At 38.4% G+C, this 12,789-nt stretch overlaps 3 protein-coding genes across 3 annotated transcripts; 1 reads left to right on the top strand and 2 right to left on the bottom strand.

Moving 5' to 3' along the window:
• Positions 1-476: 476 nt before the first annotated feature.
• LOC141619167 (uncharacterized) lies at positions 477-3,354 on the top strand. The gene is made up of 4 exons (XM_074436191.1): positions 477-748; positions 1,327-1,494; positions 2,336-2,584; positions 2,884-3,354. Exons 1-4 carry the CDS (start codon positions 686-688, stop codon positions 3,148-3,150), a joined length of 747 nt encoding a protein of 248 aa, XP_074292292.1. The 5' UTR covers positions 477-685; the 3' UTR covers positions 3,151-3,354.
• Positions 3,355-3,504: 150 nt separating this feature from the next.
• Positions 3,505-6,974, bottom strand: LOC141619168 (mitochondrial import inner membrane translocase subunit TIM22-4). Its single transcript, XM_074436192.1, has 4 exons — positions 6,564-6,974; positions 6,096-6,286; positions 4,505-4,577; positions 3,505-3,996 (listed from the first exon to the last, which is right to left on the bottom strand). Exons 1-4 carry the CDS (start codon positions 6,721-6,723, stop codon positions 3,911-3,913), a joined length of 510 nt encoding a protein of 169 aa, XP_074292293.1. The 5' UTR covers positions 6,724-6,974; the 3' UTR covers positions 3,505-3,910.
• Positions 6,975-7,986: 1,012 nt separating this feature from the next.
• On the bottom strand, positions 7,987-11,415 carry LOC141619166 (uncharacterized). The gene is made up of 5 exons (XM_074436190.1): positions 11,105-11,415; positions 9,796-9,900; positions 9,011-9,067; positions 8,807-8,895; positions 7,987-8,691 (listed from the first exon to the last, which is right to left on the bottom strand). Exons 1-5 carry the CDS (start codon positions 11,324-11,326, stop codon positions 8,601-8,603), a joined length of 564 nt encoding a protein of 187 aa, XP_074292291.1. The 5' UTR covers positions 11,327-11,415; the 3' UTR covers positions 7,987-8,600.
• Between the last annotated feature and the right edge of the window lie 1,374 nt (positions 11,416-12,789).

Here is a 12,789-nt window from a genome sequence, read left to right as displayed (position 1 = left end):
GCCAAGAAATGAAGAAATACCCCACATGCAAATCTGAAGTTAAATCATTTTGTACTTTTCAGATTTTAATTTGTAATTTATGGGTTTGTAATTTCAGATTTTATTTTTAAACTAAGGGTTTGTAATTTCAGATTTTAATTTCTATTGTAAGGCTATGTAATTTGAAGACTGTATGTAATTGGAAATGTATGAAGAAAGGGAGAAAATTTGATGAATGAAGAATGTATAATACCTTTTCAGTTTTCAATGCAAAAAATGTTGGCCCACGTGATTATCTTTTTGGAGGGAAAGTTTTACTTGTTATTATGATTTGTTTACACTAATTAATCAAAGCTTAAGTTGGCCCACTTGATTAATATTTGCCCTCAAGTGTACCTTATATTCTTTTTTTAATGTTCTCCTTAATTCTTGAGCAAAAAAAAAAGGGAACATTAAATGAAATTGGAGGGAGTACTATACAAGTATACAGTAGACGATAGATTTTGGTACTTGGAAAGGGCAGGTTACGTGTAAGAGTCTAAGACCATCCACATTTTCCCGTGATCATACTTGATCAACTTAAAACATTTTCCAAAATCAAACGCAAAGTATCTTGTTAATTACACTTTTATTCGATCATCATACTAAATTACTAATCTCTACAAAACAAACAACAAATTAACAATTTGATCCAATTAAGATTATTATGAACACCATCTCTAATTCTCTTCCCTTTGACATAGCTTTCAATATCATTTCTTTTCTTCAGGTAATTCCATTTTGTTAATCATTTGTTGGGTTTACCCCTTTTATTTCGGTTTTTCTAACATGATTCTTTAAGGTTAGGTTGTCCTAACATCTGCGGTCTGCCTAAGGGTATATGTTAGAAAAACCGTCAGTTTTAATAGGATATAAATATAATAGTTGGGCCTCAACCAAAGTTTTGGTCGAGATGGTTCAATCTATCATGGTATCATATCTTTTGTGATCAAAGGTCACGGGTTTAAATTATGGCAGCCTCTAATAACTCGTGAAGTGAAATTTCAGCATGTAGTACGAGGAATCTGTGCACTGACCACTCTTCAAGCTCAATGGACAAGTTCATCTATCAAATTTTACTTTTATAAATATGTTTATGAATTATGATCATGTAACATGATGGGTTATTTTTGCTTTAAATTGAATTGTTTGTGTTTATTACTTATACTTTGTTTTTTCTAACATGGGTCTCAACTCAAGGAAACATGTGTCCTAAGGGCACATGTTAGAAAAACCGTCTTTTTACTTTTAAGTAATATGTTTATGAATTATGATCATGTAAACTGATGGTTGAAATGGATGCAATAGGTGAGAGATATATGTGTTCTTGGGAGCTGTTCCAAGTACTGGAGGGAGTTATGTGAGTCGGATTCGATTTGGATCAGTCTCACTAGAGAAAGATGGCCTTCCCTTAATTTGAAGGACAATTCCCAAATTCCTGATGTTGGTTCTTGTGATTCTCTGCTTTCTTTGCAGGTTTAATTTCTTCTTTTGATCTTCTTTAGTTTGACTTTTCATGTTTCATTATTTCTTTACTAATTTCAAAGCGCTATTCTTGACTTCTTTCAGACTTAATTTCAGTTTAAGTTAGTTCAGGTCAGGTTAGTCCATTTAGGTAATGTTAGTTTTGTTCCGTTCCGTTCCGTTCCATTAATCTAATTCACCATTACTAACTTTTTTATGACTATTTATCATTATGATCATGGTGGTAATTACTAATTTGTCCTCATCTCTTTTATCTTCTCATACATCTCATTCTTATTTTGCACTCTGTCTTGCTTCAGACCGCTTTATTTCAGACCGCAATAAGACCTCTCACAAGTGAGAAGCACATGGGTGGTGGGACACCCCCATGTGCTTTCCCACTCACACCCTAAATGGGTTTTTTGTGAGAGGAAATGGTATCCGTCTGACCATTTCAGACGGATATGACGGTCTGAAATAAGAATTTGTGCTAATTTTGAGCCTAATATCGAGTTCTAATTCCTCGTGATTAGTACACACCCGAGAAGTGTGTTGCGTGACTTAGGGAGACGATGCTCATATGGATACGTATCGTAATTGGGTGACTTCATATCTTTTCATTAAGTAACATGACGACACAATGACGACTTCTTAGAGTGATCTTCTTGTAGCCCATCTTAATCCCCACTTCTCGACATACCTAGCTCTGTGTCGTTTCCGTGTAAATGCCTAGTTATAAACCCCACTTCTCGACATACCTAGCTCTGTGTCGTTTCCGTGTAAATGCCTAGTTATAAACCATGTTAAAAATAAGTGAGGCGGATGGAGAATGACCTTCTGCTAATTTTTTTAGGGGTGGAAGTTGTTTTACGTCAAGAGACACTATGAGTTGGCAGCTAGAGCGTCTGTTGTTGTCGAATTTGTGGAGCAATGTTCGCCTTCTGCTTCTCTTGAAGCTCGAGATTATCTCAAAGCATTAGGAGACATTCGTTCATTACAGCTTGATTTTGAAGATGTCGAGTTGTTTCTTTTCAAGCCAAAGCGGAATGTGTTACTTAATTTGGTAGGATTGCACTACTGCATCTACCAGCTTCAAGTGCCTGTAAGTTCGGTATCCTCGGTCTGCGTAATATTTACTGTATATGTTACAGTTTTAAGAAAAAGTGGTATTAAACGTAATAAAACAGGTACAAATCATTATTATAGATAAAATGAGTATATTTATTATGAAAATAGGTACGAAATTACTACGTCATGATCAACAATAAAAGGGTCACGGAATACAAATAAAAGGGTACGGAAGACTGGTCTCTCAATAATTTATTGGAAGACCGTCTCTCCCCAAGTTTTAGTGGTATATGAGACTCTTAATGAAAACCGTTATACTGTAAATTGTGGCAGATGAAACGTGTTATGGATGCCCTTGAGTGTTGCAAGATCGCTGAGAGGCAAGTTCTAGTGAAATGGTGGAAGCTTGGGCAATGGCAACATGGATTTCGACAGAGGGATGAGTCTCATTATCGTTTGGTCTCAATGGCGGACCTTGCAACAGAAAAACACGAGGTTCTAGGAGTACTGAACAGGGGTGCTGTCTACGAAGTGATGCGTATACAAGTTTCTGCAACATACCCAAGATCAGAACCGTGGACATGCCACAGCTCCGTCTGATTGGATTTGAAGCCTCGTGGACTGCCAACAGACGTGTATATATCGATTCTTTAATGGATTCTGAAATATAATGCTAAGCTATCGTATATATATTACACATTCGGAAGGCGCTGTATATATTCTGAAATATTCATGTCAATGAATGTAAATAAGCCTTTCTGCTGGAAATATTCATTTGGTATTTTGAAAATCGTTTTGTTTTTATTGGCCCCCACTCATAAACCAGTAAGTAGATCATACATCTGATGTACTACCACCAAATGTGTAGTTTTTGAGCATTATAATAAAGTTTTTGAGTTTTATTATAAAGTCTCTGAGTTCATTCACTTAAACATTAATCACAAAAAACTATAATAAAACTCAAAAACATTACATTTAAGCTTAGTGTTAAATTTGAGTTTTGACGAGAAAAAAATTAAAATCTACTTATAAACTTTAATAAGTTTAGAAAAAATATATATATGCTCAAAAACAAATAAAGTTTGAGGTAATAAGCTCAAAAAAAACACACAAATGCTCAAAAAAATTAAAATATGAGGTACTACATCTGATGTATGTTCCTTTTTCTTATAAACCTGCTATGAAAAAAAAGCGACCTCGTATTTCTCTACAAGAAAATGTCTCATGGATGAAATCTGAGGGAAAAATGTTTTGCAGTTCGAGTTTGATTATTAAAGCAAGAATATCTGGAGCTAGCAAGGAGGCTTCTGCTTCCAAGCACAAAATGTAATGGCAACAACTCCAATGGGTAAGCTTCCAGTCATTCGTGTCTCTCCAAAAATCTCTCAAGTATAATCGAAAATGCAGCAAATCCAGCGCAACCAACACAAGCTGCTTGCGGACCACCTAAAACACACACGAGAAGCATACTGAGTCGGGATTCAGGAACATCATCATTCAAACAAGAAAATGTCTAAAAAATTAGTAAATGTCTAAACGAGTTATATTCTTAGATTGCGCTTATATTCGCCCTCAAATTCAACACAAGTGTTATTAACATTCAGATACGTAACACAGAAGAATATAATGACGGCCTCACAGGGGACATATACTGTTTTAACCCAACACTACTCAGCAACCGAACCTTAACAAGGCGATCTTTGGCTCTATACCCCCAATAAATATACTTTTGTTGATCGATCACATTAATAAAGGATTTGACCACTATGGAGCAAAGAAACCACATTAGTAGGGTGGCACAATGATTAATGGATATTCCACCATGCTTTGTAAACCATTGCACGAAATACCAATTACAAACTACGCTAAAGAATACCTCGTAACAACTAAAAGTGATCATCAAACAACCATATAGGGAAGAAGACAATTAGAAGAATAAAATAGAGAGGCCAACCTTTTGCAGCGAGGGCACCACCAGTGACGCATCCAGCAACTGCTGAATTGGTCGAATCATGTTTCGCCCGCCACTGCAACCGAAATAGTAATGAATAGTGCGTAATTTGTGAGCAGTTAAAGTTAAGGCAGACATAAGCATTATACAGTCGAACGAAGAAGGAAGAATGAACCTTTTCGATAATACATTCAGACGCAGAGAACATTAAACCCATAAGCAGTTAAAGTTAAGGCAGACAGAAGCATTTTACAGTCGAAGAAGGAAGAATGAACCTTTTCGATATACATTCAGACGCAGAGAACATTAAACCCATGAGCAGTTAAAGTTAAGGTAGACAGAAGCATTTTATAGTCGAACAAAGAAGGAAGAATGAACCTATTCGATAATACATTCAGACGCAGAGAACATTAAACCCATGAGCAGTTAAAGTTAAAGCGATGAACATTTTACACAGTCGAACGAAGAAGGAAGAATGAACCTTTTCAATAATACATTCGACGCAGAGAACATTAAACCCATGAGCATTAAAGTTAAAGGCGATGAAGCATTTTACGATCGATCGAAGAAGGAAGAATGAACCTTTTCAATAATACATTCAGACGCAGAGAACATTAAACCCATGAGCAGTTAAAGTTAAGGCAGACATAAGCATTTTACAGTCGAACGAAGAAGGAAGAATGAACCTTTTCGATAATACATTCAGACGCAGAGAACATTAAACCCATGAGCAGTTAAAGTTAAGGCAGACAGAAGCATTTTACAGTCGAACGAAGAAGGAAGAATGAACCTTTTCAATAATACATTCAGACGCAGAGAACATTAAACCCATGAGCAGTTAAAGTTAAGGCAGACATAAGCATTTTACAGTCGAACGAAGAAGGAAGAATGAACCTTTTCGATAATACATTCAGACGCAGAGAACATTAAACCCATGAGCAGTTAAAGTTAAGGCAGACAGAAGCATTTTACAGTCGAACGAAGAAGGAAGAATGAACCTTTTCAATAATACATTCAGACGCAGAGAACATTAAACCCATGAGCAGTTAAAGTTAAGGCAGACAGAAGCATTTTACAGTCGAACGAAGAAGGAAGAATGAACCTTTTCGATAATACATTCAGACGCAGAGAACATTAAACCCATGAGCAGTTAAAGTTAAGGCAGACAGAAGCATTTTACAGTCGAACGAAGAAGGAAGAATGAACCTTTTCAATAATACATTCAGACGCAGAGAACATTAAACCCATGAGCAGTTAAAGTTAAGGCAGACAGAAGCATTTTACAGTCGAACAAAGAAGGAAGAATGAACCTTTTCGATAATAGATTCAGACGCAGAGAACATTAAACCCATGAGCAGATAAAGTTAAGGCAGACAGAAGAAGAATGAACCTTTTCGATAATACATTCAGACGCAGAGAACATTAAACCCATGAGCAGTTAAAGTTAAGGCAGAAGCGTTTTACAGTCGAACAAAGAAGGAAGAATGAACCTTTTCGATAATAGATTCAGACGAAGAGAACATTAAACCCATGAGCAGTTAAAGCTAAGGCAGACAGAAGCATTTTACAGTCGAACAAAGAAGGAAGAATGAACCTTTTCGATAATACATTCAGACGCAGAGAACATTAAACCCATGAGCGCAAATGTCTTGCAGTTACTCCAACTCCTGGTACCCATCTGCTTAGCAGTATAAGCGAGTTGCTGTCGGGTTGTCATTGTATCTTGCATAATGGGATTGTCCAACGCTGCGAAAAAAATTCCCATCATCACTCCAAGTCCTCCTCCTACAAAAACCGCCAAACAAATCAACCATCACAACACTATCCTCCAACTACACGGTGCTAATCATTTGTTTACTTTTGATTAAAATACCGCTCACAAATAATAAACAGAAGGAGTAACATAAATAGCGGACTAAAACCAAAGAGGACTTTCGTCGAACAGTTGGTGTGCATTACCAAAATACATTTCCACCTACCTCCCCCACAGCTATACTGTGACGGGTATTTTGAAAAACGTAAACAATCAAATGGAACGGAGGAAATAATAAAATTGACGGACCCATAACACCACTCATTACGCTACGAACAGCGCAATTGTTCCAAATATCTTGTCCACGAATTTCCTCAGGAGTCATCATATGAAGCTGCTCAACTGGGGGTTTCTCCACTACTGCTGCTGCTGTTGTTGCTGCTGATTCTGCTCCGCCATTGTTGCTCATCTTCAATTTCTTCTTTTTTTACTAAATTTGTAAGCTTAAAGTCAATTTTTTTGCAATTCAATTGAATGAAGTTTCAAAAAGCTTGAATTTGGTAGCTTTGGAGCGTTAATGGCGGAAAAATTGAGAATTTGATTGAGTGCAATTGAAAGGAAAATTAGGAACCCTAATTATTTGGGGAATTTAAGATTTTAGTATCTGGAATTTTGATTTTGATTTGTAATTCATGGAGTTGTCTTTTAGCCCAAGTCATGCGAGAGTTGGGAATTGTGAACGGCACTTGCACATGGGTGAGTCGATTCTAAGGGACGGGGGAAGCCCGTCTCGCTGTTTGGGCGTAATGGGCTAAACTTTTTTGTGCATAGTGTCGTTTACGAGTCGTCTCGTTCATTAATTTGCCTAATTGCTAGATGTTGTCGACAAATTATGTGGCATGTCGACTTTTTTCCAATTTTTCCACCGTTGACTTTAACAACTCACTTTTATCTTGTGTGTTTTCCCTCTTCTATTCATAATAAAGGCAATAACCAACTAATTATTAATAATGAAACAATTCAACAAAGTTACACAAACTTAGCAATAGACCTAGACGGTGGGCCGGTTTGGGAGTGGTCCGAGTTGGGAGGGGGTGAGTCCGAGCCCATATCAAGGGCTGGGGTGGCGGGCTAGGGCAGGACGAGTTTGGAGCGAGCCGACCCTGAACCAGTCCTACTAGACATGGATTAGTGGGCCACGACCCCACGTAGGTTGGGAGTGTGGGATGGGGCCTAGGGTTTTTGCGAGCCGGGCTACACCATTCACAACTCGAGCCCGGACCGATGGAGATCACGGGTTTTGCGGACTGAGGAGAGATGAGGCCCGATTTGAAGAGCGGGCCAATGTGGGCACGGATGGCCACACTATTGTCCAAATCTAGTTAGCACTTGGTAGTAATAATATAATAAATTCACAAATTTACCTTACACGAAATAGTTAAACGAGTAAATTGTATCAACACATTATACGTTTAAAATAATTACAAGAACATATTTTATTTATTTTTTAAATAAATTAATCTAGGCCCCGAATGCAAGAGACCCATGTTTGAGCTTGACCGAGACATATAGCAAGAACCCGAACTTGGGAGATCCACCTATGAATTCGTCTCTTTCATTTTAGCATTATTTAAAACAGTTGAGAGTATCATCTTAACTTAAGACCGTAAGACTTTCTGTAAATTGTAAACTAGCACAAGGATAATAACCAATACTGGATATAAACACAAGATTAGTGAACAAACATAGTCTGTTATCACCAAGGCTCGAAATTATACAAAAATTATCGAGATAAAACACATGCCATATATTTTATACAATCTAATCCGATAACCTAAACTTGTAGCCTCCGACCCTCAGATAATCAAACCATACCTCAAAAACAACTCAAATGCCATATATTTTACACAATCTAATCCGATAACTTAAACTTGTAGCGTCCGACCCTCAGATAATCGAACCATAACTCAAAAACAACTCAAATGCCATATATTTTACACAATCTAATCCGATAACTTAAACTTGTAGCGTCTGACCCTCAGATAATCGAACCATAACCCAAAAACAACTGTTGGACTTCTTACACACAACCAACGAGACGGTTTATAGTAAACTAGTACACGGGCCCTGTTCCACTTTCCTTATCAGCATCGGGAATGCTGGAGTAACGAACGATAACATTCGACAAATTCCATCCCCAATCCCGCCTTCGCGACACTTTCATTCTGGGCCAACGGTTTACCCTTACATAGTTATCCCGAGTGATTCCGCCATCAACAGTAACACTAGTCACAACGGTGTACATACTCTCGTGACCACCCCATACTTTGTCTCCAGGGTCTGCACTTATACTCCCATCTTGATGAAAATAGCGACGTAACAGAGGACCCTCACCGGTCCAATATGGGTCGATGGTTCTCCAATAAGCTGGCGCAGTCTGACATTACATACGAGAAAGTGATTATTAGTACATGACGATGTTACTTAAAATTAAAGTAATTATTATTTCCTGGATGAAATAGTTTTAATCAAGAAAGTGATTAAATCGGTACCTGGTTTGAGTTTTGAAAACCGTTACTCTTTCCATCCCGAGATAAACGACCATTATCCAAAGAACCGATAAGAGTACATTGGAAGTGGCCTGGATATCATCATCACAACAGGAAATTCTTAATTTTATAACAAAACATCTATAGACGGAAATTCGATCAGCCGAATACAAAACTTATTCAATTCAATAGCTCTGATATATGTACCTCAGTAAAGTGGAAATTCCAAGCATGGTCACATAGATCATCCCGAGTTATACGAACCTATCAGTACGTAGGATTCTATTAGTATGACAATGATAGACGGAAAAAATGAGAGAAGAGTAAAAACGTATAGAGAAATTTTGCTTGCTTTTAAACTAACTCAATTAGCAATACGTATAGAAGCCTATTTATAGGCATCAGTGGCGGAGCCAGGATTTGAGGTTAGTGGGGACAAACAATTTCAGCGAGGGCGAACAAGTAATGCTATAAGACAAACTCGGAGAAAAATCGGAAATTTTAGCTAAAATTTGGGAGATTTTCATTTTTCAGCGGGCTCGCCCCCCCCTCCTAATTATAAATCCGTCACTGATACGCGCGGATGTACATGTTTTACATCATAAACACTAAGAGTCTAAGAGACTGTTTTCGGATGATCCATTAAGAAGAATCGTATCATGAAGCATCCAACTAATGATAACACTATAATACGATACAAATATGGAAACTTTTGCGCTGTTCCATCTAAAGCCGAAGAATACTACTCCATAGCCATAAAAAAACAGGGATAATGATAAGGCGTCACCGGGTGGCGCCGAGATTGGGCGTCACCCTCTTACATGCATTCTTTATTGTAGGGGTCCCCACTTATTGCATGTGAAAGAGTGGCGCCGAAATTGGGTGTCACGGGTGGCGCCAACTCATTTTCCAAAAAACAGAAAGACCAGAGTGCACCTACTACAAAAAGCTTAGTTTACTAAAAAAAAAAGAAAAAAAGTGAAATAACTCACCCGCTTACTATCAACGACTGCACGAGAGTAGCAAGCCAACTTGGACAACCCCGGGAGTTTTGAACGCCGTGGTATGTGGGCTTTTCCGACCCATAGTTGCTCACACTGAGATGAAGTGCGAAGATATATATATATACCTCTTCAAGTAATCCTCAACTTTCATGGAAAAAAGCTATAGTATTGTTCTACAATCATGGTTAATTTGCATGCAACATGAATTTACCTTAAAAGCATTACGGAGTATATTATAAAGGAAAATGAAAGGGCGTCACCGGGTGACACTCAATTTGGGCGTCACCCTCTCACATAGGGTGAGTGGGGACCCCTTCAATTAAAAATGTATGTGAGAGGGTAACACCCAATTTGGGTGTCACCCGGTGGCGCCCTATCACCATTTTTAAAAAAATTATAGGTTTTTATAAAACAAGAAAAAATTTAGAACAAAATAAAAAAAAAATTGATTTTTTTTTTTGTGATGAGGAAACCCGCAACCACATAAAATATTAACCAGCTTGAAGTCTATTAGGCATGGATTCATACCAATAATGCTCCACAAGATTTTGCTCTTGGAGAGGCTTGAATCTGGGTCTCCTGGGAATTTCTCCTGGGAGTTGATTTTTTTTCCTTCCTACTCCGTATAATTTTTCTTGAAAAAAGTTACTGTTAATTTTTCTTGGAGAAAGTAAAAAAAAAAAACTCAGCCGGGTTATTTCAGTCTTTTAGTCTCCCATACGGAAGTATCCGCTTCTATCTTAACTCTTAAGATATCCTACTCGAGCATATAAAACAAGAATATTTTTTTTTTCTTTTCATTATGTTTTTGTCTTATTCATACACTATTTAACTCGTCTTAAATTTAAAACGGATTACTTCCGTCTGTCTTAACTCTTAAGATATCCTACTCGAGCATATAAAACAAGAATATGTTTTTTTTTTTTCCTTATGCATTATGTTTCTGTCTTATTCATACATTATTTAACTCTTCTTAAAATTAAAACGAATTACTTCCGTCTGTCTTAACTCTTAAGATATCCTACTCGAGCATATAAAACAAGAATATGTTTTTTTTTTCCCTTATGCATTATGTTTCTGTCTTATTCATACACTATTTATTACTTCTGTTTGTCTTAACTCTTAAGATATCCTACTCGAGCATATAAAACGAATATGTTTTTTTCCCTTATGCATTATGTTTCTGTCTTCTTCATACATTATTTAACTCGTCCTAAACTTAAACGGAAAAGTCTTAAATGAAAATTTGTGTATTTCAGTAAAAACGAATGTTTAAGTAAAAGAAGAGAAGAAATACCACAGGAGACCAAAGAAGGTCAGAAGACGAAAGCGAAAACCAAGAGCGAGAGACAAGGAGCGAAAGCGCCAAGCTGTTTGCATCCAAAAACTCAAGACATCTCATCATTAGATCCTGACCTAACACCTCTAACGGATCAAAACCCGTGTCAGCATTAAGCATCTTACCTCGACTATTATTTCTCATGGTCTCACCTATCTCACCATGCATGCATGCATCCATTCAGATATATATAGTGTGTGAAGATGAGACAATGAGGAAACTTAGTTGCAGAACGGAAATAGATAACAATTAATCGGATTGGTGGAATATACCGTATATTACGGACAACATTACATTGTCATGCTTACTTGGATAGGTACCAGGAAGTTGTGATAGAGCCTTTTTTTGACACGTGCTGAATTTTTAGGCTTCACAAATAATCGCCGTCCAATTTTTGCATGTGTTGTGGGGCCCTTGGCCCGTGGGGGTTTACGACTAAGGGACACCGCTTCGTCTCTCGGGTCATAAATACAAATACAAATTGTGTTGTCAAATGGTCTTAAGTTAGGTAGGGGTAGAGATGGCAACGGATCCTGGACTCTATCCAGATTCGTGGATCCGGATCCTGATGGATAGGATATGGATCTTAATTTTCGGACTCCTTGGATATGGGTTGGATATGAAACCACTTATTTGAAAATGGATTTGGAAAATTTGGATCCGTCGGATATGGATTCAACGTTGGTGTGGCGGATATGGATCTGGATCCTATCGGACCCTACCCAGATACGGTCCATTGTCATCCCTACTAACACTACACAAACACAGTACACAAGTTGTAAGACGTAGGGGTGATCAATTTTAGGTCCGGCTCAGACTATTTGGTCTGGATTAGAATCGGGCCGAATTTTTAGGTCTGGTCCTCGATTCACATTGTTTTAGGTTTTGGATATCGGGCCGGTCTTTGGTTCACAAAACTCTTACTTCCGATTTTTAAGTCGGTTTGGTCCGATCTTAGATCGATGCTTAGTCCTAGCTATCAAAACGAGTCAATAGTCTCAAACTCATTTCTTCTATTGAACATTTGAACCCATAGCTAGGCTAACCTTTTACTTGTGCCACTTGAGTGATTCAGTTTCACGGCAATTTGATCAATTGTAGCGAGAGACAAATGCACTTGATTGGACCCGTTTTACCAAAAGATAAATCTAGCCACGGGTCGGGCTCACCCATTGAGACATCAAGCCCTTACACGGCTCGTGAATAAGGCAGCTTGGACTACAAGGGATGTGACCCAGGCCCGATTCATGGGGATTTTTACACGGGTCAGGCTGGCGGGCCTCTACTACTTTTCGTTTCGCCCCCTAAAATGGTGGGCCAATGGGCGGGCCAGCCTCAAAATATGGAGCTCGTACCCGGTCCGTGTATGGGACAACCCTAGCAGGTCAAGGGTAGGGCTATATGGATTGGGGCAAATTTGACCCGTGAGCCGGGTCGGGCCAGCCCCAACCTAGCTCATAGGCCACGTTTTTCCAAGCCTAATTCCCCGTCTGCCATGGCCCGCCTCCCCATCGGCTAGCCCAACCCATCCCAAGCCCAGCTCAAGCCTGAGTCAAGTTGGTCAGGTCCGCCTCCTCACCAACTGATTCAATGTCAAGTGAGCTAAACATAACCCGACTTGACTCGATTTCCGTGACTAGGAC

The sequence above is a fragment of the Silene latifolia genome, chromosome X (assembly GCF_048544455.1).
Source record: "Silene latifolia isolate original U9 population chromosome X, ASM4854445v1, whole genome shotgun sequence".
In the NCBI taxonomy this organism is placed as follows: Eukaryota; Viridiplantae; Streptophyta; class Magnoliopsida; order Caryophyllales; family Caryophyllaceae; genus Silene; species Silene latifolia.
This window is presented reverse-complemented; position numbering and strand designations above follow the sequence as displayed.

Coding starts and splice junctions, on each gene's coding strand:
- LOC141619166 (XM_074436190.1), bottom strand. CDS start 11,326: ATGGATGCATGCATGCATGGTGAGATAGGTGAGACCATGAGAAATAAT. Junction 9,068..9,795: donor CAGTCGTTGATAGTAAGCGG/GTGAGTTATTTC, acceptor ACGTACTGATAG/GTTCGTATAACTCGGGATGA. Junction 8,896..9,010: donor GGAATTTCCACTTTACTGAG/GTACATATATCA, acceptor GATGATATCCAG/GCCACTTCCAATGTACTCTT.
- LOC141619168 (XM_074436192.1), bottom strand. CDS start 6,723: ATGAGCAACAATGGCGGAGCAGAATCAGCAGCAACAACAGCAGCAGCA. Junction 6,287..6,563: donor CGTAATGAGTGGTGTTATGG/GTCCGTCAATTT, acceptor CGGTTTTTGTAG/GAGGAGGACTTGGAGTGATG. Junction 3,997..4,504: donor TGGTGCCCTCGCTGCAAAAG/GTTGGCCTCTCT, acceptor TGTGTGTTTTAG/GTGGTCCGCAAGCAGCTTGT.
- LOC141619167 (XM_074436191.1), top strand. CDS start 686: ATGAACACCATCTCTAATTCTCTTCCCTTTGACATAGCTTTCAATATC. Junction 1,495..2,335: donor ATTCTCTGCTTTCTTTGCAG/GTTTAATTTCTT, acceptor TAATTTTTTTAG/GGGTGGAAGTTGTTTTACGT. Junction 2,585..2,883: donor TCTACCAGCTTCAAGTGCCT/GTAAGTTCGGTA, acceptor AAATTGTGGCAG/ATGAAACGTGTTATGGATGC.